This window comes from Chiloscyllium punctatum, chromosome 19 (assembly GCF_047496795.1).
Source record: "Chiloscyllium punctatum isolate Juve2018m chromosome 19, sChiPun1.3, whole genome shotgun sequence".
Taxonomy (NCBI): domain Eukaryota; kingdom Metazoa; phylum Chordata; class Chondrichthyes; order Orectolobiformes; family Hemiscylliidae; genus Chiloscyllium; species Chiloscyllium punctatum.
Window position 1 is genome coordinate 97,126,746 of NC_092757.1, and position 20,704 is coordinate 97,147,449.

Below are 20,704 nucleotides of genomic sequence, written 5' to 3' on the forward strand. Positions count from 1 at the left end.
CTGGACACAATGGTGTTACTTTAGATGGAATGGTCCTGTATACTACACCAAAACAATGATTTCTAACAGTATCTAGACTGGGATTTTGCCTATTCAGTGGAAAGATCAGACCATACTAGAGAAGCAGTGTTCACCATGTTTGTCATAAACTTATAAACATATGGATGAAAATGGAATAGTGTAAGATGGATAGGCTTCAGATTTGATTCCACAAGTTGGCACAACATCGAGGGCCGAAGGGCCTGTTCTGTGCTGTAACGTTCTTTCTTCTAACCTCCAGGCCAACTCCACCTTCAGCAAAACATAGGCCACTACTGCAACTGGTTGTTAAGTCTTGTGCAACTGGAGATTACGCAATTACTGCCTCAATTAATTTGGACAGATTCCATGAAGACACCCTCAGTATGGCATACATGTAGAATTGAATGTGTGCTGTATGAGGTTTCTGCTTACCTGTGAGATAGAACCTCCCATGTTGAATGTTGGCTTCTCGGTAGAGAGTGGTGGTTTTGTTGAAGGAATGAGGGGGGGAGGGGAGGGGATGTTGGATGGTCTAGCTGGTCTGGTAATCACTAACTTCCCTCCTTCTGACGTAGTTTGCATCATTTGATGTGGAGCGGGCTGAAGAACTGCAAGGCAAAGTGACAAGTTCAGTCAGTCAAATACACTGCTGTAACTACATCTGGATAGCTAGAACCTTTGGAAATGAAAGGTGATGTACTTGCAACTTCAGAGACTCAAAATTTAAACCTGCACTTACTTGTTCTGCAATCATTACTTTTTTCTCCTTTTCTGTCTATAAACTTTCCTGCCATCCTATTTCAGCCTTTTTTCATTCACTCATGGGATGCTGGTGCTGCTGGTGGGGCCAGCATTTATTGCCCTCGAGAAAGTCATGGCAAGCTGCTTTCTTGAACCATTGCAGTCCACGTATCGTAGGTTGCCCTACAATGCCACTGGGGAGAATTTCCAAGATTGTGATGCACTGACACTGAAGAAACGGGATATATTTCCAACTCAGGATGCTGAGTGGCTTGGAGGAGAACTTACAAATGGGGTTGTTCCCATATATCTACTGCTGTTGTCCTTTGAGATAGAAATGGTTGTCGGTTTAAGGATCACTGGTACATTTCTGTAGCACTGAGTGACGGTGGAATGACTAAGCTTTTGTCGATGTGGTACCAATCAAGCAGCCTGCTGTGCCCTGGATGGCATCAAGGTTCTTGAATGTTCTCAAAGGTGCACTTATCCAGGCAAATGGAGAGCATTCCATCATGCTCCTGGCATGTGTTTAGATGGACAAACTTTGGGGAGTCAGAAAGTGAGTTATTTGTTGCAGGATTTCTAGCCTCTGACTTACACTTCTTTTGGATTAGAAACTGGCTTTCTGAAAGAAGGCAGCGAGTGGTGGTTGATGGAAAATATTCAGCCTGGAGTACAGTTACTAGTGGTGTGCCACAAAGATCTGTTTTGGGACCACTGCTGTTTGTCATTTTTATAAATGACTTAGACATAGGCACAGGTGGATAGATTAGTAAATTTGCAGATGACACTAAGGTTGGTGGAGTAGTGGACAGTGTGGAAGAATGTTACAGGTTGCAGGGGGACTTGGAGAAACTGCAGAATTGGGCTGAGAGGTGGCAACTGGAGTTCAAAGCAACTAAATGTGAGGTGATGTGAGGTCACTTTGGGAAGAATAACAGGAAGACAGAGTCAATGAAAAGATTTTTGGTAGTGTGGTAGTGCAGAGGGATCTTGGAGTTCAAGTACATAGATCGCTGAAAGTTGCCCCAGGTGGATAGTGCTGTTAAGAAGGCATATGTTGTGTTAGGTTTCATTCATAGTGGGATTAATTTCTGGAGCCACATTATCATGTTTCAACTACATAAAATGCTGGTGTGGCCACACTTGGAATGTTGTGTACAGTTCTGGTCCCCATATTTCGGGAAGGATGTGGAAGCATTGGAAAAGGTGCAGAGGAGATTCACCAGGATATTGTCTGGTCTGGAGGGAAGGTCTTATGAAGAAAGACTGAGAGACTTGAACCTGCTCTCATTGGAAAGAAAAAGGCTAAGAGGGGATTTGATAGAGACATACAAGATGATCAGAGGATTAGATAGGGTAGACAGTGAAAGTCTTTTTCTGAGGATGATGACGTCAGCTTGTACAAGAGGGCATAACGACAAATTGAGGGGTGATAGATTTAAGACAGATGTCAGAGGCAGGTTCTTTACGCAGAGAGTGGTAAGGGCGTGGATTATTAATGTAGTCAACTCAGCTACATTAGGGAGATTTAAACAATCCTTATCTAAGTACATGGATGATTTTGGGTTAGTGTAGGGGGACGAGCTGAGAATAGTTCACAGGTCGGCGCAACATTGAGGGCCGAAGGGCCTGTTCTGCGCTGTATTGTTCTATGTTCTAGCCACTACTTAGATATTTCAATTAGGCTGCTGTCTAAATTCTGATTCCAAACTTGCTTCCAAAATAAAACAAAAATTGCTGGAAAATCTCAGTAGGTCTGGCAACATCTGTGGAGAGAAATCAGAGTTCGTGTTTTATCAGAGTTAGTCCAGTGACCTCCTTCAGAACTGATGGTAACAAAGAAAAAGTTGGTTTCTGTGCAGAAGATAGGGTGGGTGAGAGGTATAGAGTAAACAATATATTAAGATAGAACCCAATGTGTGTGTGTGAGAGAGAGAGAGCGAGAGCAAGAGAGAGAGATCGAGAAACAATTTTGGACAAAGTAGTAGAGGACAGTCAGCTTAGGAGAATGAATGGTTGCTAATGGGGACTATAAATGGCTAACAATGGGTAGTGTGTATAGCAGATCATGTGATAAGACCTGGTATGTGGGGGTGTTATGGTTAGGCCTTGTCCATTCAACTGTTCTCTATCTTTGGGCTCTATCTCCCGCTATTGTTTATTCCTTATTCTCTATTTTCTGCATAAAAAACAACTTTTTCCTAGCTGCCGTCAGTTGTAAAAAAGGGTTGCAGAATTAAGGAGAATCCCAAGGCTTTTTTTTACATATATAAAAAGCAAGAGGGTAGCCAGGGAAACGTTTGGCCCACTCAAGGACAAAGGAGGGAATCTATTTGTTGAGCCAGAACAGTTAAGTGAGGTCCTAAAGACATACTTTGTGTTGACATTCACCAAAGAGAAGGAATTGGTGGAAGATGATCTCAGGAAAGCGAACATCAGGTTTCTATGCCAAGTTGCCACTAAAGAGGAAGAGGTGTTGTGCATCTTAAAAGTATTAAGGTAGATAATTCCCTGGTCCTTATGGGATCTATCCCAGAATATTGAGGGAGGCAAGAGAATAAATTGTTGGAGCATTGACAGTCATCTTTGTATCCTCTTTGGTCACAGGTGAGGTCCCAGAGGACCTCATCACAACTCCACCAACCTTTGTGTCATCTGCAAATTTACTAACCCATCTTTCTATGCCCTCATCCAGGTCATTTATAAAGACGACAAACAGCAGTGGCCCCAAAACAGATCCTTGCGGTACACCACTAGTAACCGAATTCCAGGACAAATATTTCTAATCAACCACCAACCTCTGACTTCTTTCAGCTAGCCAACGTCTGATCCAAACTGCTAAATAACCCTCTGTATTTTGTACAATAGCCTACCTATTGTAGGGAACCTTATCAAGTACCTTCTTGAAATTCAGATACGTCACATCAACAGCTTAAACCTCATCCACCTGTTTGGTCACCTTTTCAAAGAACTCAATAAGGTTTGTGAGGCACGACCTACCCTTCACAAAGCTGTGTTGACTCTCCCTAATCAACTTCTTTCTCTCCAGATAATTATAAATCCTATTTCTTATAACCTTTTCCAACACTTCTCCCACATCCGAAGTAAGGCTCACTGGTTGAAAGCTACCAGGGTTATCTCTACTCCCCTTCTTGAACAAGGAAACAACATTTGCTATCCTCCAGTCTTCTGTAGACAATGATGACTAAGATCAAAGCCAAAGGCTCTGCAATCTCTGCCCCGGCTTCCCAGAGAATCCTAGGATAAATGCCATCTGGCCCAGGGGACTTATCTATTTTCACACTTTCCACAATTGCCAACACCTCCTCCTTGTGAATGTCAATTCTGTCTAGTCTAGTAGCCTGCGTCTCAGCATTCTCCTCGACAACATGGTCTTTTTCCAGTATGAATTCTGACGAAAAATATTCATTTAGCGCTTCTCCTATCACCTTAGATTCAATGCACAACTTCCCACCACTATCCTTGATTGGCCTTAATCTTTCTCTAGTCATTCTTTTATTCCCGATGTACCTATAGAAAGCTTTAGAGTTTTCCCTTGATCTTCTCTGCCAACAACATCTCATGTCCCCTCCTGGCTCTTCTTCGCACTCTCTTTAAGAGATTCCCGGCTAACCTCTAACTCTCAAGCGCCCTAACGGAGCCTTCATGTTTTACCCTAACATAAGCCTTCTTCTTCCTCTGGACAAGAGATTCAACTTCTTTAGTAAACAACGGCTCTCTTACTCAACCACTCCCTTCCTGCCCGACAGGTACATACTTATCAAGGACACGTAGTAGCTGTTCCTTGAATAAACTCCACATTTCAATTGTGTCCATTCACTGCAGCATCCTAAATCTTGCCAAATCGCATCATAATTGCCTTTCCTCCAGCAATAACTCTTGCCCTGCATTATGTACCTATCCCTTTCCATCGCTAAAGTAAACATAACTGAGTTGCGGTCACTCTTACCTAAGTGCTCACCTACCTCCAAAGCTAAATTTTCATTGCAGTCCCACTGTAGCCAGAACATCCTTCTTCAGATAAGGAGACCAAAACTGCAAACAATAGTTCAGATGTGGTCTCACCAAGGCTCTGTAGAATTGTAGCAAGAGATCCCTACTCCTGTACTTAAATCCCCTCACTGTGAAGGCCAAAATGCCATTTGTCATCTTCATCATTTGCTGCAGCTGCCTGCTTGCTTGCATTGATTGGTGTACAAAGTCTTGTTATACCTCCCAAGTCTTGTTACACAACTGCCTTTCCCAATTTATTGACATTCCTGTCTTTGCTACCAAAGTGGATAACTTCACATTTATCCATATAATACTACATCTGCCATGCATTTTCCCACTCACTCAACTTCATATTGAAGCATCTCTGCATCCTCCTCACAGCTCACCTGTTCCTCCTCCTCCTCCTCAACCCAGCTTTGCATCATCTGTGAAGGGATTAGTCTTAAACCAGACATGAACTTTTTCAAAATAGACACAAAGACAACATATTTCTGAAACTAGAGAACTTTTTGATCAAGAACAGAAGAAATAGGAGGAACAACCTCTTGAGCCATTCCATTATTCAATACAATCATTGCTGATTACATCAGTTACATCCTTAGGTACTGTTCTCATATCGTGATTTGCAGTATCCTAAAATCTACCAATCACTGATTTCAATTTACTGTATTCAATACTTGGGAGCTTTAAAATGAGACCATCTTATTTCATTGCCAAATGATGCAGACTTATGACTAGAAGCACAAAGCATAGAAGGGTGGATAGTTATGGCTCACTACCTGGTGGTACACTGTACCGCAAGGTGTTCATCTCTGGTTGTGGAGAAAGTTTACAGGATTCCCTTGGGGACAGCCTGTATGGTGATGCGGATCTGGCTCCTGTCGTCTGCGATTCCTGCTCCATCACACGCCGTGCCTCATGATAAGGCATGTAAACAAATGGCTTGCCTGCAGTACAACAGAAATTTCACAATCATTAACTCAGCAACAAGACCTTCAAGTCGCAAAGGAGCACAACCTCTACTTTCATTTTATTAGTAAGGAGTGTGGAAAGGTGCAGAAGTAGGTGCAGAAGTGGCAGATGTCCAGGCAAGCGAGGGGTTGGACTGTCAAAAATAAGAGTCTAGATTAGAGTGGTACCGGAAAAGCACAGCAGGTCAGGCAGCGTCAGAGGAGCAGGAAAACGGACCTTTCAGGCAAAAGCCCTGATGAAGGACTTTTGCCCGAAATGTCGATTTTCCTGCTTCTCGGATGCTGCCTGAACTGCTGTGCTTTTCCAGCACCACTCTAATCTAGACTCTGGTTTCCAGCATCTGCAGTCCTTGTTTTTACCCAGTCAGAAATAAGGGAGAGTTTGGGATGGGGCACAGTGTAGGCATGATGCTCAAGTGAAGCAGTCTCACTGGAAATTTGGGACTGAGTTGCCAACATTACATTGCATACTGCCTGTTGAATGAAAGGGCAGCCTCAACTCTCCTTTTGCAGCTCAGGCCTCCTCCACTGAGGACTTTACAAAAGGGAAAATGGCACATGATGCAGAAATTTACATGTGCAAAAGGGAGCTCCCTAATGACCGACTAAATGGGTATCATACTGAGAAACAGCCAATAATTTGGCTTGTGTGAAATCATGTCAATATTAATTACTTTTTAAAAAAAATTCTTTTACATCAGAACAAAATGCAGAAACACCAACAAAACAGAACACTACACAGATATCGAAGGAGCTCTACTTATAACATAACTGCATTAGCAATATAAACAAATATAAGCAATGTAATAATGAAATTGACCACCATTGTCTCAGTTAATATACACCTTTGGGCATCCCTGATGTGGAGGCGCCGGTGTTGGACTAGGGTGGACAATATTAAAAATCACACAACACCAGTTATGGTCCAACAGGTTTATTTGAAAGTACAAGCCTTCGGAATGCTGATCCTTCGTCAGGTAGCTAGTGGGGCAAGATCATAGGACACAGAATTTATAGTAAAAGATCAAAGTGTCATACAACTGATGCGATATATTGAACAAACTTAGATTGCTGTTAACTCTTTAATCATTTAGAATGGTGATGCAGGTTCTGATTGATTAATATGTAAATCCGAAAGCTTCTTTCAAGTCACAGTCCTGAGATAATGTAAGATTTTATCAGTATTTAAAAAAAGGTGACATCTCAACTTAGAAAATGTATTAAAGCTTTGAGTTTAGAGTTTGTCTGTATCCCAACCATGAGTGAGACTGGTTCTATTTCCAAAGTAGGAATTTATAAAATGTCATATGGACTGACCGCCTACAGACTGTGTGCTTTTTGAACAAAATAGAATGTATCTGCAAACACAAATTCATCCCATAGATATGTGTGTGTGTGTGTGTGTGTGTGTGTGTGTGTGTGTGTGTGTGTGTGCGTGCGTGAGAGTGAGTGAGTGAGTGAGTGAGTGAGACAGAGAGCACACGTGCGTGTTTATGTATATGGGAGAGATGGTATGAATGTGTGTGCACTCACGTGTGAGTGCGATAGTATACATGCCTGTTTGAAGGTGTGTGTGTGTGTGTGTGTGTGGTCACGCATGCATGTGTATGGTGATTAGTGTAGTGGGGTCAATTGTAGCGTGACATAAACCCAAGACTCTGAGGCTGTCCTCATGGATACCAAACTTGACTATTAGCCTCTGCTCAGCAACTCTGCATCGTTGTGTATCCTGAAGTCCACCTTGGAGGACGGTCAACTGAAGACTCGAGGCCGAATGTCCTTGACCACTGCAATGTTCCCTGACTGGGAGGGAACATCTCTATCTGGCGATTGTTGCGCGGTGTCCATTCATCTGTTGTCATAGCGTCTGCTCGATTTCGCCAATATACCATGTTTTGGGGTGCCCTTGCCTGCAGTGCATGAGACAGATAACATTGACAGTCACATAAGTACCTGCCATGTACATGGTGGGCAGTGTTTCCACGTGTAATGATAGTATCCATGCAGTCGTTGCATGACAAGGTTGTATAGTGTTGTGGTTGATGTCCTGAAGGCTGGGTAGTTTGCTGCGAACAATGGTCTGTTTAAGGTTTGGCGGTTGTTTAAAGGCAAGAAGTGGAGTTGTAGAAGAAATCTTGGTGAGGTGCTCATCCTCATCGATAATGTGTTGCAGGATGTGAAGAACATGGTGTAGTTTCTCCGCTCCAGAGAAATACTGGACAACAAAGGGTACCTATCAGTTATATCCAGCATCTGTTTCCTGAGGAGGTCATTAAAGTTTCTCGCTGCGGCATGCTGGAACTGGGAATTGATGAGTTGAGCATCGTTTCTTGTTCTTATGAGGACATCCTTCAGCACCTTAAGGTGTCCGTCACGTCCTCCACATCAGAACAGATCCTGTGTATGCATAGGTCTTGTCCACAGGGGATAGCTTTTTTAAAAACATGTTTAGGGTGAAAGCTAGAGAAATGCAGCAATGTGAAGTTATTTGTGGGCTTGCAGTAGAATGAGGTGCTGAAGTGCCCGACCTTGATGGAAATGCTTGTGTCCAAGAATGAGACTGATTATAAGAGTAGTCCATGATAAGTCTGATTGTGGGATGAAACGTGCTGATGTCACTGTATAATTTTTTAGTGACCCCTTCATTCTAAATTGCTTAGGGTCAAGCATTTTAACATGCACAATGACTGAAAGCTAAACTTCACATTCGCTGATCTCCACATTTCTCTGATACTCATCCAGGCTCTACAATGTTCTGAAATTTCTTGTCCCATAAATGATTGCTATACTCAGCACCTTGCCAAAGCAACTTGGGAAATTCAGGAAAGAATACTGAAAGTACATTGGTAAAGGCAATCACCTCTTGGATGTTGACAGACTGCCATGGATCCCATCAGGTCCAGATTTAAAGTAAGTTCGAACTTTCTATATCCAGGTACCCACACTTTTGTTTGAACCCACTCTAGGATCCCAATCAGATTGTATCATACCACAAAGCTCACCAAACACGAGCTGCTATGCAACAAATTAAAACCAAAAGATAATACATTAACTGCACAAATAATGTGTTCATATCTCACCACTCTATGCTCAATTCATAATGATTTTCTGTTTTGTAGATTAACTTGGAAATAACAGCTAAAAATCATTACTTCCATCTTCCTGATGGTCATTTAATGTCAAACAGATAATTGCTTAGTTTACAACTGTGATTTAAGCTGAATAAACCTTCATTACTCCCTCCCTTTGATATCAGCCATACAAAAACCTTGCATTCCTTGACAGTACCTACATGACCAGATAAAGATGAGGAACACATTCCCTGGATAATGCAGCAACCCAATCCAAGAGATCACCATTACGCAACTAAAGAGAAAACGTTTGTATTTCTTTAAGTATTTCGTCATATAATACAATGGAGCATGTCAGACTAAACCCCAAAAAGCATTAACAGCAATAGTCTGTGATAAGATAGAAGGAAATTACATATTTGGGGGATGAAAGAATCTGAATGAAAGGAAACCAACCAGTGCAAGGGAGTGCTCTTAGAACAGTAAATATCTTACAAGTTAGAGTGTTTCATTATTAGTGAAGACAGTAGTATTATGACACCAGATTATAGTCCAACAGGTTTATTTGAAATCACAAGCTTTTCGAGTGCTGCTTCTTTCCTAGGTGACTTCAAACAAACCTGTTAGATTATAACCTGGTGTCGTGTGACTTCTGACTTTGTTCACCCTGTCCACCAACAGCATCTCCACATCAATATTGCTCGCAGTTTGAGAGTTATTGAAACCAATCTAACCCAACAACACAATACGATACACCACTTCTTTCAAACACTATTGGGTGCTTCAGAGACACAGTTAGCTTCTCTGAAATACAGCATTAAAAATCACACACCACCAGATTATAGTCCAACAGGTTTAATTTAGAAGCACACAAGCTTTCAAACAGATGAAAGAATTAACAATCAATTTTTCAATGTATAATTTCAGTTACATCACTGTAAAGTTTTGCGATAAATTCTGTGTTAGGATTGAGCCCTCCACATCCACCTGATGGAGCGTCGCTCCGAAAGCTAGTGTGCTTCCAATTAAACCTGTTGGACTATAACCTGGTGTTGTATGATTTCTAACTTTGTACACCCCAGTCCAACACCGGTATCTCCTGAAATACAGCAATTGCTACACAGACAAGTAGGACAGCCATAGATCCCAGAAAGGTAGCAAAGTCCCACAAATAGCAGGGCTAATGATGAGATGATTTGTTTTGGGGATAGTGTAAGTAGCATTGTCAATGAGTACACTGGACAGCCCTTACCTTCCACTGAATAGTGCTATAGAACAAAGTTATTTAGAATTTCACTTCAAGATCATATTCAAGTCTCAGCACATCACAGAAGTGAACCATATTGCCAACTTGCCTCTGAAAAGGACAGGAGAAAGTGAGGACTGCAGATGCTGGAGATCAGAGTCGAGAACGTGGTGCTGGAAAAGCACAGCAGGTCAGATAGCATCTGAGGAGTAGGAGAATCGACGTTTCAGGCATAAGCCCTTCATCAGGAATGAGGCTTGTGGGCTAGGGGTTAAGACATAAATGGGAAGGGGGTAGGGTTGGGAAGTGCAGCGGATGCCTGGGAAAGGTGATGGGCAGGTCAGGAGGGCAGTGGTGAGTTGGAGGCTTGGGACTGGGGTAACGTAAGTGAAATGTGGAAACTGTTGAAATTCATATTGATTCGTGCAGTTGCAGGGTCCCAAGGCAGAATATGAGGAGTTCTTCCTCCAGGTGTCGGTTGGTAACGGTTTGGCCTCGGACCTGCATGTTTTTATGGAGTGGTTGTGGGGGGTTGAAGTGTTCGGTCACGGGACAGTGGGGTTGGTGGGTGCAGCTGTCCCGAGATGTTCTCTGAGACGATCCACAAGAAGGCGTCCTGTATCCCCAATTTAGAGGAGACCACGTCGGGTGCAACGGGTACAGCAGATGACATTGGTAGAGGTAAAGGTAAACTTCTGTCGAATGTGGAAGGATCCTTTAGGGCTTTGAACAGAGGTGAGAGGAGCGGTGTGGGCGCAGGTTTTGCAATTCCTGCGGTGGCAGGGAAAAGTGGGGGAGTGGGGTGTGGGCTGCGTGGACCTGACGAGGGATCGCAGAGGGAATGGTCTCTCCAGAATGCTGATAGGGTTGGGGAGGGAAATATATCTCTGGTGGTGGGGTCTTCAAGGAGGTGGCGGAAGTGGCAGAGGATGATGCGATGTATGCGGATGTTGATGGGGTGGAAGATGAGGACCAGGGAGGTCCTGTCATTGTTGCACTGGGAGGGATGGGGTTTAGGAACAGTGGTACGGGAAGTGGAAGAAATGAGCTGGAGGGCATTGTCAACCACGTCTTTCCTACCACTATCAACATTCTGGAGAGACCATTCTCTCAGTGACTCCCTCGTCTGGTCCACACCTCCCATCAGCCCCTGCACCTTTCCCTGCCACTTCAGGAATTGCAAAACCTGGGCTCACACCACTCTCCTCACCTATGTCCAAGGCCCCAAAGGATCCTTCCAGGTTCAACAGAAATTTACCTGTACCTCTCCCAATGTCATCTACTGCATCTGTTGCACCTGATGTGGTCTCCTCTCCATCAGGGAGACAGGATGCCTTCTTGTGGATCGTTTTAAAGAACATCTCTGGGACACCCGCACCCACAAACCCCACCGCCCCGTGGCTGAATACTTCAAATCCCCCTCCCATTCTGTCAAGGACATGCAGGTCCTGGACTGCCTCCATTGCCAAACTGCTACCACCCAACGCCTGGAGGAAGAACACCACATATTCCGCCTTGGGACCCTGCAACTACATGGGATGAATGTGGACTTCAACAGCTTCCTCATTTCCCCTCCCCCACATTACCCCAGTCCCAAGTCCGCCACCTTTCATATCCGTCTGCTCCACTTACCCACACCCCACCCCAGACCTATTCTCCATCACGTTCATCTACCTATCACTTTCTCAGCTACCTTGCCCCAACCCCACCCATTTATCTCTCAGCTACCCCCACCCCACAAGCCTCATTCCTGATGAAGGGCTTATGCTGGAAACCACGATTCTCCTGCTCCTCGGATGCTGCCTGACCTGCTGTGCTTTACAAGCACCATACTCTCGACTCTGTACAAAGGACAACACACTCAAATGCATTCTAGATTGGGTATAAAACTGTTTTCATCAAACTTTTTTTGTTGACTGAGTTTAGGCAGATTTATAGAGCACAGGAAAAATTCATATCAAATATGCTGAGTAGGAGCCAACTATGTGGCAGGGGTGGCCCAGAGACAGACGGAATTAACTGGAAAACCTAACATTATCTGGATTGTACTTTTTGATGGCATTGTAACTTAAGAGACTGAAAAACGCTCCAGTAATATTTCTACAATGACTACCAACAATTTCTGGCATGAGACTTCGTGGAAAAATGAACATAATTTCTGCTTACTTTATTTCCAAGATATAGTGAAGCAATGTTAACCTCTGGTCTTTATTTGTGTGAAGATAAGTAGCTTGTGGACTGTCAACAAGCCTAACCAGGGTATCATTATGTATACAGCTGGAATGCTGCCCAGCGAACATTGTAAATACTCCAATACACATGTTTGTTCTTTTACAACTTAAAAGAACAAACCCTTGGACAGGAGAAGGTAAGCAAATTTGGAACAATATTTTCCAGATCTGTATACACTTTAAAAATAGGTTTCTAACATAGATGAAATTAGTGATTTTAGAGGGTCTCACAAAAGATTGATACCTTAGATTCACAGTGGTATGCTGGCTCAGTGATTAGCACTGCTGCCACACAGCGCCAGGGACCCAGGTTCGATTCCAGCCTTGGTTGACTGTGTGGGGTTTGCATATTCTCTCCGTGTCTGCGTGGGTTTCTTCCCACAAAGACGCAGGTGAGGTGAATTAGCCATTCTAAATTGCCCATAATGTTCGTGCATTAGTCAGAGGGAAATGGGTCTGGGTGGGTTACTCTTCGGCAGGTCGATGTGGACTTGTTGGGCTGAAGGGCCTGTTTCCGCACTGTAGGGAATCTAATCTAATCTACCCGCATCTATTAATATGAAACAGATGAAGGTTTTATGTTGCAGTTTAGAAATATTGTAAGTAGATTCTTACTTTGTTTTATAAACTCTGGTTGTATAAACTAATGTAACTGGATGGCAGACACCATGAGAAACTGTGAGTTACTGATGTGCGCAACATAGACTCGGTGCTCAAAGCTGAAAGCATTGAATGCAGCATATGTTGAAGTTCTTTATCCCTGGCAAGAGACTAGGACATGATTTATATTCCAGAAGTAAAAAGTGAAAAGTTAGTTAGTTCCTTGCATCTGCCCAAACATTTCAGAGAACGTTACAGTGCAGTACAGGCCCTTTGGTCCTCGATGTTGCGCCGACCTGTGGTACCAATCTGAAGCATATCTATCCTACACTATTCCATTTTCACCCATAGGTTTATCCAATGATCATTTAAAAGCCTTTAAGGTTGCTGAGTCTACTACTGTTGCAGGCAGTGTGTTCCACGCTCCTACTGCTTTCTGAGTAAAGAAACTACCTCTGACATCTGTCCTATATCTATCACCCCTCAACTTAACACCATAAGACCATAAGTAATAGGAGTGGAAATAAGGCCATTCGGCCCATCAAGTCCACTCTGCCATTCAATCATGGCTGATGGGCATTTCAACGCCACTTACCCGCACTCTCCATGTATCCCTTAATTTTTTTGCGAGATTAAGAATTGATCAATTTCTGCCTTGAAGACATTTAATGTCCTGACCTCCACTACACTCTGTGGCAGTGAATTCCACAGGCCCACCACTCTCTGGCTGAAGAAATGTCTCCTCATTTCCATTTTAAATTGACCCCCACTAATTCTAAGGCTGTGCCCATGGGTCCAAGTATCCAATCCTGACGGAAACAATTTCCCAGCTGCCACCCTTTCTAAGCCATACCATTATCTTGTAAGTTTCTATCAGATCTCCCCTCAACTTTCTGAACTCTAATGAATAGAATCCCAGAATCCTCAGCTATTCACCATATGTTAGGCCTACCTTTCCAGGGATCATTTTTAGATTCTCAACAGCATGGAAACAGGGCCTTTGGTCCAACCAGTCCACACTGACCCCCTGAAGAGAAACCCACCCAGACCACTTCTGTCTGACCAATGCATCTAACACCTTGGGCAAATTAGCATGGCCAGTTCACCTAACCTGCACATCTTTGGACTGTAGGAGGAAACCGGAGCACCCGGAGGAAACCCATGCAGACACGGGGAGAATGTGCAAACTCCACACAGACAGTTGCCCAAGGCTGGAATCGAACGTGGGACCCTGGTGCTGTGAGGCAGCAGTGCTAACCACTGAGCCACCGTGCCACCCATCATCTGTGTGAATCTCCACTCATCCAACACCATGGGCCCTCACCTTACTCAGCAGCCTCCCGTGAGGCACCTTATCAAAGGATAAATTTAAAGCCATGTCCCCATGTGCTAGCCATCGCCATCCGAGGAAAAAGGCTCTCACTATATGCCTAAGCTAACCCTCTGATTATCTTAAATGTCTCAGTCAAGTCATCTCTCAACCCTCTTCTCTCGCTAACAAAAACAGCCTCAAGTCCCTCAGTCTTTCTTCATAAGACCTTCCCTCCATACCAGGCAATATTCTAGTAAATCTCCTCTGAACCCTTTCCAAAGCTTCCACATCCTTCCTATAATGCAGTGATCAGAACTTTACACAATGCTTCACAAGTGTAGCTCCAGAGTTTTGTACGGCTGCAGCATGACCACTCAACTAATAAAAGCTAACACACCGTATGCCTTCTTAACAGCCCTATCAACTGGGTGGCAACTTTCATGGATGTATGTACATGGACAATGAGATCTTTCTGTTCATTTACACTACCAAGAATCTTACCATTAGCCCAGTACTCTTTATTCCTGTTGCTCCTTCCAAAGTGAATCACCTCATATTTTTCCGCATTAAACTTTATTTGCCACCTCTCAGCCCAGCTCTGCAGCTTATCTATATCCCTCTGTAACCTGCAACATCCACAACTGCATCAACTTCGTGTCATCTGCAAATTTACTAACCCATCCTTCTACGCCCTCATCCAGGTAATTTCCAAAAATGACAAATAGCAGTAGCCCTAGAACAAATCCTTGCGGTACACCACTAGTACTGAAATCCAGGATGAACATTTCCCATCAACACTACTCTCTGTCTTCTTTCAGCCAGCCAATTTCTGATTCAAACCATGAAATTACTCTCAATCCCATGCCTCCCTATTTTGTGCAATAGCCTACCGTGGGGAACCTTATCAAATGCCTTACTGGAATCTATATATATCACATCAACCACCTTACCCTCATCCACCTTCTCAAAGAACTCAATAAAGTTTGTGAGGCACGACCTGCACTTCACAAAATCGTGTTGACTATCCCTAATCAACTTATTCCTTTTTAGACGATTATAAATCCTATCTCTTCTCACCATTCCCAACACTTTATCCACCACCTAAGTAAGGCTCACTGGTCTATAATTACCAGGGTTGTGTCTACCCCCCTTCTTGAACAAGGGGACAACATTTGCTATTCTCCAGTCTGTTGGCACTATTCCTGCAGGCAATGACGACATAGAGATCAAAACCAAAGGCTCTGCAATCTCCTTCCTGGCTTTCCATAGAATCCTAGGATAAACCCCATCTGGCCCAGGGGTCTTATCTGTTTTCACACTTGCCAGCGCCTCCTCCTTGTGAACCTCAATCCTGACTAGTCTAGTAGCCTCAACAGCATTGTCTTTTTCCAGTGAGAACACTGACGAAAAGCATTCATTTAGTGCTTCCCCTCTCTTCTCGGACTCCACGCACAACTTCCTACTACTATCCTTGATTGGCCCTAATCTTTCTCTAGTTATTCTTTTAGTCCTGATATACCTAGAGAAAACTTTGCTTGATCCTATTGGCCAATGACTTCTCGTGTCTCCTCTTGACTCTTCTTAGATCTCTCTTTTTGGAATTCATCCAAAGGGACATGATGCACAAACAGCAAGTGGGGAAAAACTACATGACCAACTATTGGCAATAAACTTCATTCGTTTCCAGGAGTAATACTATAGAAGTGCAGTGACAATGATTGTTCCATGTGGAATGTGGGCAATGTGTCATGCAGAGGTGAATATTGTCTCAAATTACTTTATGGATAAGTTATAATTATTTTGATGGTTTGATATTTAATGATGATATGTCTTGAGTTAAAGTGGTAGTGCACAAAATCAACCCTGGCAATGTGGTTCCCTCATCAAAACTGTTGGTAAAACATGTAGAACCAAATACTTTACGTTTGCATTGATGACACTACTAATACCTTCTCTGTCCAAGATTGGACAGGTTTTGCCACTGATGTTGGGACTGGAAGAATTTCTGCGCTCAGCATCCATATGTTCTTGCCTTTGTCGCATCTGTTCCTCCTGAAGTGCAGAATCATGCATAGCTTTGATGTGCCGCTGAAACAGGGCCAGGCCACTTACAGGGGCAGTGGTCGTCGCATATGGTGCAGCCATCTAGTGGAAAGAAAACATTACTTAAAGTCAGCAGTTTCAAAATGGCCTCGATAAACATGTGCATCCATCAATCTCTCTAAATGCATTCAGAAGTAACAGGAGACATTTCCACAGGAATTACGATACAGGGATAAATCACACAAGCCTAACTGAATATAAGTGATATCATTTCACTCGCCTTATCCTACTGGAAGCTACTATAACATTTATAACATGCTTTGCAGCAAAATGCAGAAATCAGGTACAAATAAGAACAGCAATCATTCTTTAAAAACATGTGAAAAACTTATTAAACCCCAGGTATTTCAAAGCTAACTGTTACAATCAGATAGATAGTCACATTCCTGGAAAGAACAATTTTCCTGCCTGTTGTGAATCGAGCAAGGGGTAACAGATGATATGGGGAACTGGGTGGTACTAGCTGAATTTCTTATTGTACAAAAAACAACTAATGAGGTCCCTAAGAATTTAATGTTGTTCATATCTCAAACCAAACGTAGAGCTGCTGGTATATTCAATGGAATCTCATCAACATTATATTCTTCAGGTCACAGAATCAAAGTTCACTCATTTAGAATATAGTTTATCACACAGTTGGTTTAACAGTGAATATCAGAGCTCGACGGGAACACTACTGTAGAATATCAAACCTCCAGGCAGAACTCTGATCAAAAAGAAATTGATATCAGAAACAATAATAGAAAGTTTGACCATATCAAGGAGCCAAAGCCCTTGAACATCAACACCTAAGTTGTTTAATTTCAGGAAATCTAGTCTAATCCACATCGGAAAGAAGCTTTGGGCATACTTAAGCGTGATGTTAAAAAGACTTATAAATGACTTTAAAGAATATAGAACTCAAACTATCCAGTATAATTTGTGTTGTCATTTCTTATAATCAGTGGTATATATTTTAGGTTCTACTTTTGAACAGTGATTACTATAGATTTTTAGAAAGATGTGGCAGCTAATTTACACACAAACATAATGAGAAAAATGTCAAGTTTTGTTTTCCAGTATTATTTGAGATATAAATGTCAGAACACTGAGACTTCCCTCTGTCAAAACAGTGCTATGACAGACTTGCGTTGGCACAACAAGATGCATAATATAATGCACAAGAAGATGCCAGAGAACTAAGAGCTAAGAGAGGGCATGAAAAATCCCTGGCGGATAGGATCAAGGATAACCCCAAGGCATTCTATGCATATGTGAGAAACCTGAGAATGACGAGAACGAGGGTAGGTCCGATCAAGGACAGTGGTGGGAGACTGTGTATTGAGTCGGAAGAGATAGGAGAGGTCTTGAACAAGTACTTCTCTTCAGTATTTACGAACGAGAGGGACCGTATTGTTGAAGAGGAGAGTGTGAAACGGACTGATAAGCTAGAAGAGATACCTGTTAGGAAGGAAGATGTGTTGGACATTTTGAACAACTTGAGGATAGACAAGTCCCCCGGGCCTGACGGGATATATCCTAGGATTATGTGGGAAGCAAGAGAGGAAATTGCAGTACCGTTGGCAATGATCTTCTCGTCTTCACTGGCAACTGGGGTGGTACCAGGGGACTGGAGAGTAGCGAATGTTGTGCCCCTGTTCAAAAAAGGGAATAGGGATAACCCCGGGAATTACAGGCCAGTTAGTCTTACTTCTGTGGTAGGCAAAGTAATGGAAAGGGTACTGAGGGATAGGATTTACGAGTATCTGGAAAGACACTGCTTGATTAGGGACAGCCAGCACGGATTTGTGAAGGGTAGGTCTTGCCTTACAAGTCTTATTGAATTCTTCGAGGAGGTGACCAAGCATGTGGATGAGGGTAGAGCAGTGGATGTAGTGTACATGGATTTTAGTAAGGCATTTGATAAGGTTCCCCATGGTAGGGTTATGCGGAAAGTCAGGAGGCATGGGATAGAGGGAAATTTGGCCAATTGGATAGAAAACTGGCTAACCGGTAGAAGTCAGAGAGTGGTGGTAGATGGTAAATATTCAGCATGGAGTCCAGTTACAAGTGGAGTTCCGCAGGGATCAGTTCTGGGTCCTCTGCTGTTTGTAATTTTTATTAATGACTTAGATGAGGGAGTCGAAGGGTGGGTCAGTAAATTTGCAGATGATACAAAGATAGGTGGAGTTGTGGACAGTGAGGAGGGCTGTTGTCGGCTGCAGAGGGACTTAGATAGGATGCAGAGCTGGGCTGAGGAGTGGCAGATGGAGTTCAACCCTGCCAAGTGTGAGGTTGTCCATTTTGGAAGAACAAATAAGAATGCGGAATACAGGGTTAATGGTAGGGTTCTTGGTCAGGTGGAGGAACAGAGGGATCTTGGGGTCTATGTACATAGATCTTTGAAGGTTGCCACTCAGGTGGATAGAGTTTGTAAGAAGGCCTATGGAGTATTATCGTTCATTAGCAGAGGGATTGAATTCAAGAGTCGTGAGGTGATGTTGCAGCTGTACAGGACTTTGGTTAGGCCACATTTGGAGTACTGTGTGCAGTTCTGGTCGCCTCACTTTAGGAAAGATGTGGAAGCTTTGGAGAGGGTGCAGAGAAGATTTACCAGGATGTTGCCTGGAATGGAGAGTAGGTCGTACGAGGATAGGTTGAGAGTTCTCGGCCTTTTCTCGTTGGAACGGCGAAGGATGAGGGGTGACTTGATCGAGGTTTATAAGATGATCAGAGGAATAGATAGAGTAGACAGTCAGAAACTTTTTCCCCGGGTACAACAGAGTGTTACAAGGGGACATAAATTTAAGGTGAAGGGTGGAAGGTATAGGGGAGATGTCAGGGGTGGGTTCTTTACCCAGAGAGTGGTGGGGGCATGGAATGCGCTGCCCGAGGGAGTGGTAGAGTCAGATTCATTGGCGACCTTTAAGCGGCATTTGGATAGGTACATGGATGGGTGCTTAATCTAGGATAGAAGTTCGGCACAACATCGTGGGCCGAAGGGCCTGTTCTGTGCTGTATTGTTCTATGTTCTATGTTCTATGTTCTAACAGCCAGGGAATTCCTAGAGGCATGGCACTCATCCACAGATTCGATCAACAAACACATCGACCTGGACCCAATATACCAGCCACTGCAGCGGACAACCGGAAGTGGCAGAGACAGGCCACTATAAATGCCGGAGGAAACATCACAGAAGCGCTTCACAGGAGTCTCCCAAGCACTGAGGATGTCACCTAGACAGAGGACGAAACGTTTGCAACACAAATTCCCAGCTCGGCTAACAGAACCACAACAATACGCATAATATACTGGGTAGAAAATCTTCTGAAGGGTAAGTTCAGCCAGAGGTTTTGATCTCAGTAGTAGCCAATGACAATTCAAAAAGTGTTCAAGTGTTGGAGGATACTTGAGGAGTTAGGGTTCCAATAAGACTACTTGGGTGCTATATTTTCGATATCACGCAGGAATTATTTAGATAAATAAACATTAAGCTAGAACGTTGATTAGAGTGCAGGACAAACAGGTCTCGGTGAAAAAGGGGGATAGAAATGGCAAGATTAGGGAACCATGGATGACAGGTGAAATTGTGAGACTAGCTAAGAGGAAAAAGGAAACATATAAGGTCTCGGTGACTGAAAACTGACAAAACTTTGGAAGAATATCAGAAAAGTAGGACCAGTCTGAAATAAGGAATTAAGAGGGTTAAAAGGGGTCATGAAACATCTTTAGCAAAGAGGGTTAAGGAAAATTCCAAAGCTCTTTATTCGTATACAAGGAGCAAGAGGGTTGGCCCACTCAAGGACAAAGGAGGGAAGTCATGTGTGGAGTCAGAAAAAATGGGTGAGATTTTTAATGAATACTTTGCATCGGTATTCACCGAGGAGAGGGCCATGACGGTGTTGAGTTTAGGGATAGCTGTTTGGTTACTCTAGGTCAAGTCGGCATAAGGAGTGAGGAAGTATTGGGTATTCTAAAAGGCATTAAGGTGGACAAATCTCCAGGTCTGGATGGGATCTATCCCAGGTTACTGAGGGAAGCGAGGGGGGAAATAGCTGGGGCCTTAACAGATAACTTTGCAGCATCCTTGACCATGAGTGGGGTTGGAGGACTGGAGAATTGCTGATGATGTCCCCTTATTTAAGAAGATAGCAAGGATAATTCAGGTAATTATAGACCGGTGAGCCTGATGTCAGTGGTAGAGACTCTGCTGAAGATACTGAGGGTTATGATCTATCAACGTTTGGAAGAAAACGAGCCTATCAACGATTGGCAGCATCATTTTGTGCAAAAAAGGTCATGCCGTACCAACTTAATGGAATTCTTTGAGGAAGTGACAAAGTTGATTGATGAGGGAAGGGCTGTCGATGTCATATACATGGACTTCAGTAAGGCGTTTGATAAGGTTCCCC

General features: G+C 43.3%; 1 protein-coding gene across 15 annotated transcripts in view; it reads right to left on the minus strand.

Annotated features, from left to right (window-relative positions):
• The window catches only part of ncor1 (nuclear receptor corepressor 1), a 406,208-nt gene that overhangs the window by 108,686 nt on the left and 276,818 nt on the right, over positions 1-20,704 (minus strand). For all 15 annotated transcript variants that reach the window (XM_072590142.1, XM_072590152.1, XM_072590155.1 and 12 more), the window contains 3 exons: positions 16,160-16,355; positions 5,559-5,726; positions 454-629 (listed from right to left, as the gene is read on the minus strand). In XM_072590142.1, coding sequence (XP_072446243.1) covers positions 454-629; positions 5,559-5,726; positions 16,160-16,355 — 540 coding nt within the window. The remainder of the gene's footprint in view (positions 1-453; positions 630-5,558; positions 5,727-16,159; positions 16,356-20,704) is intronic.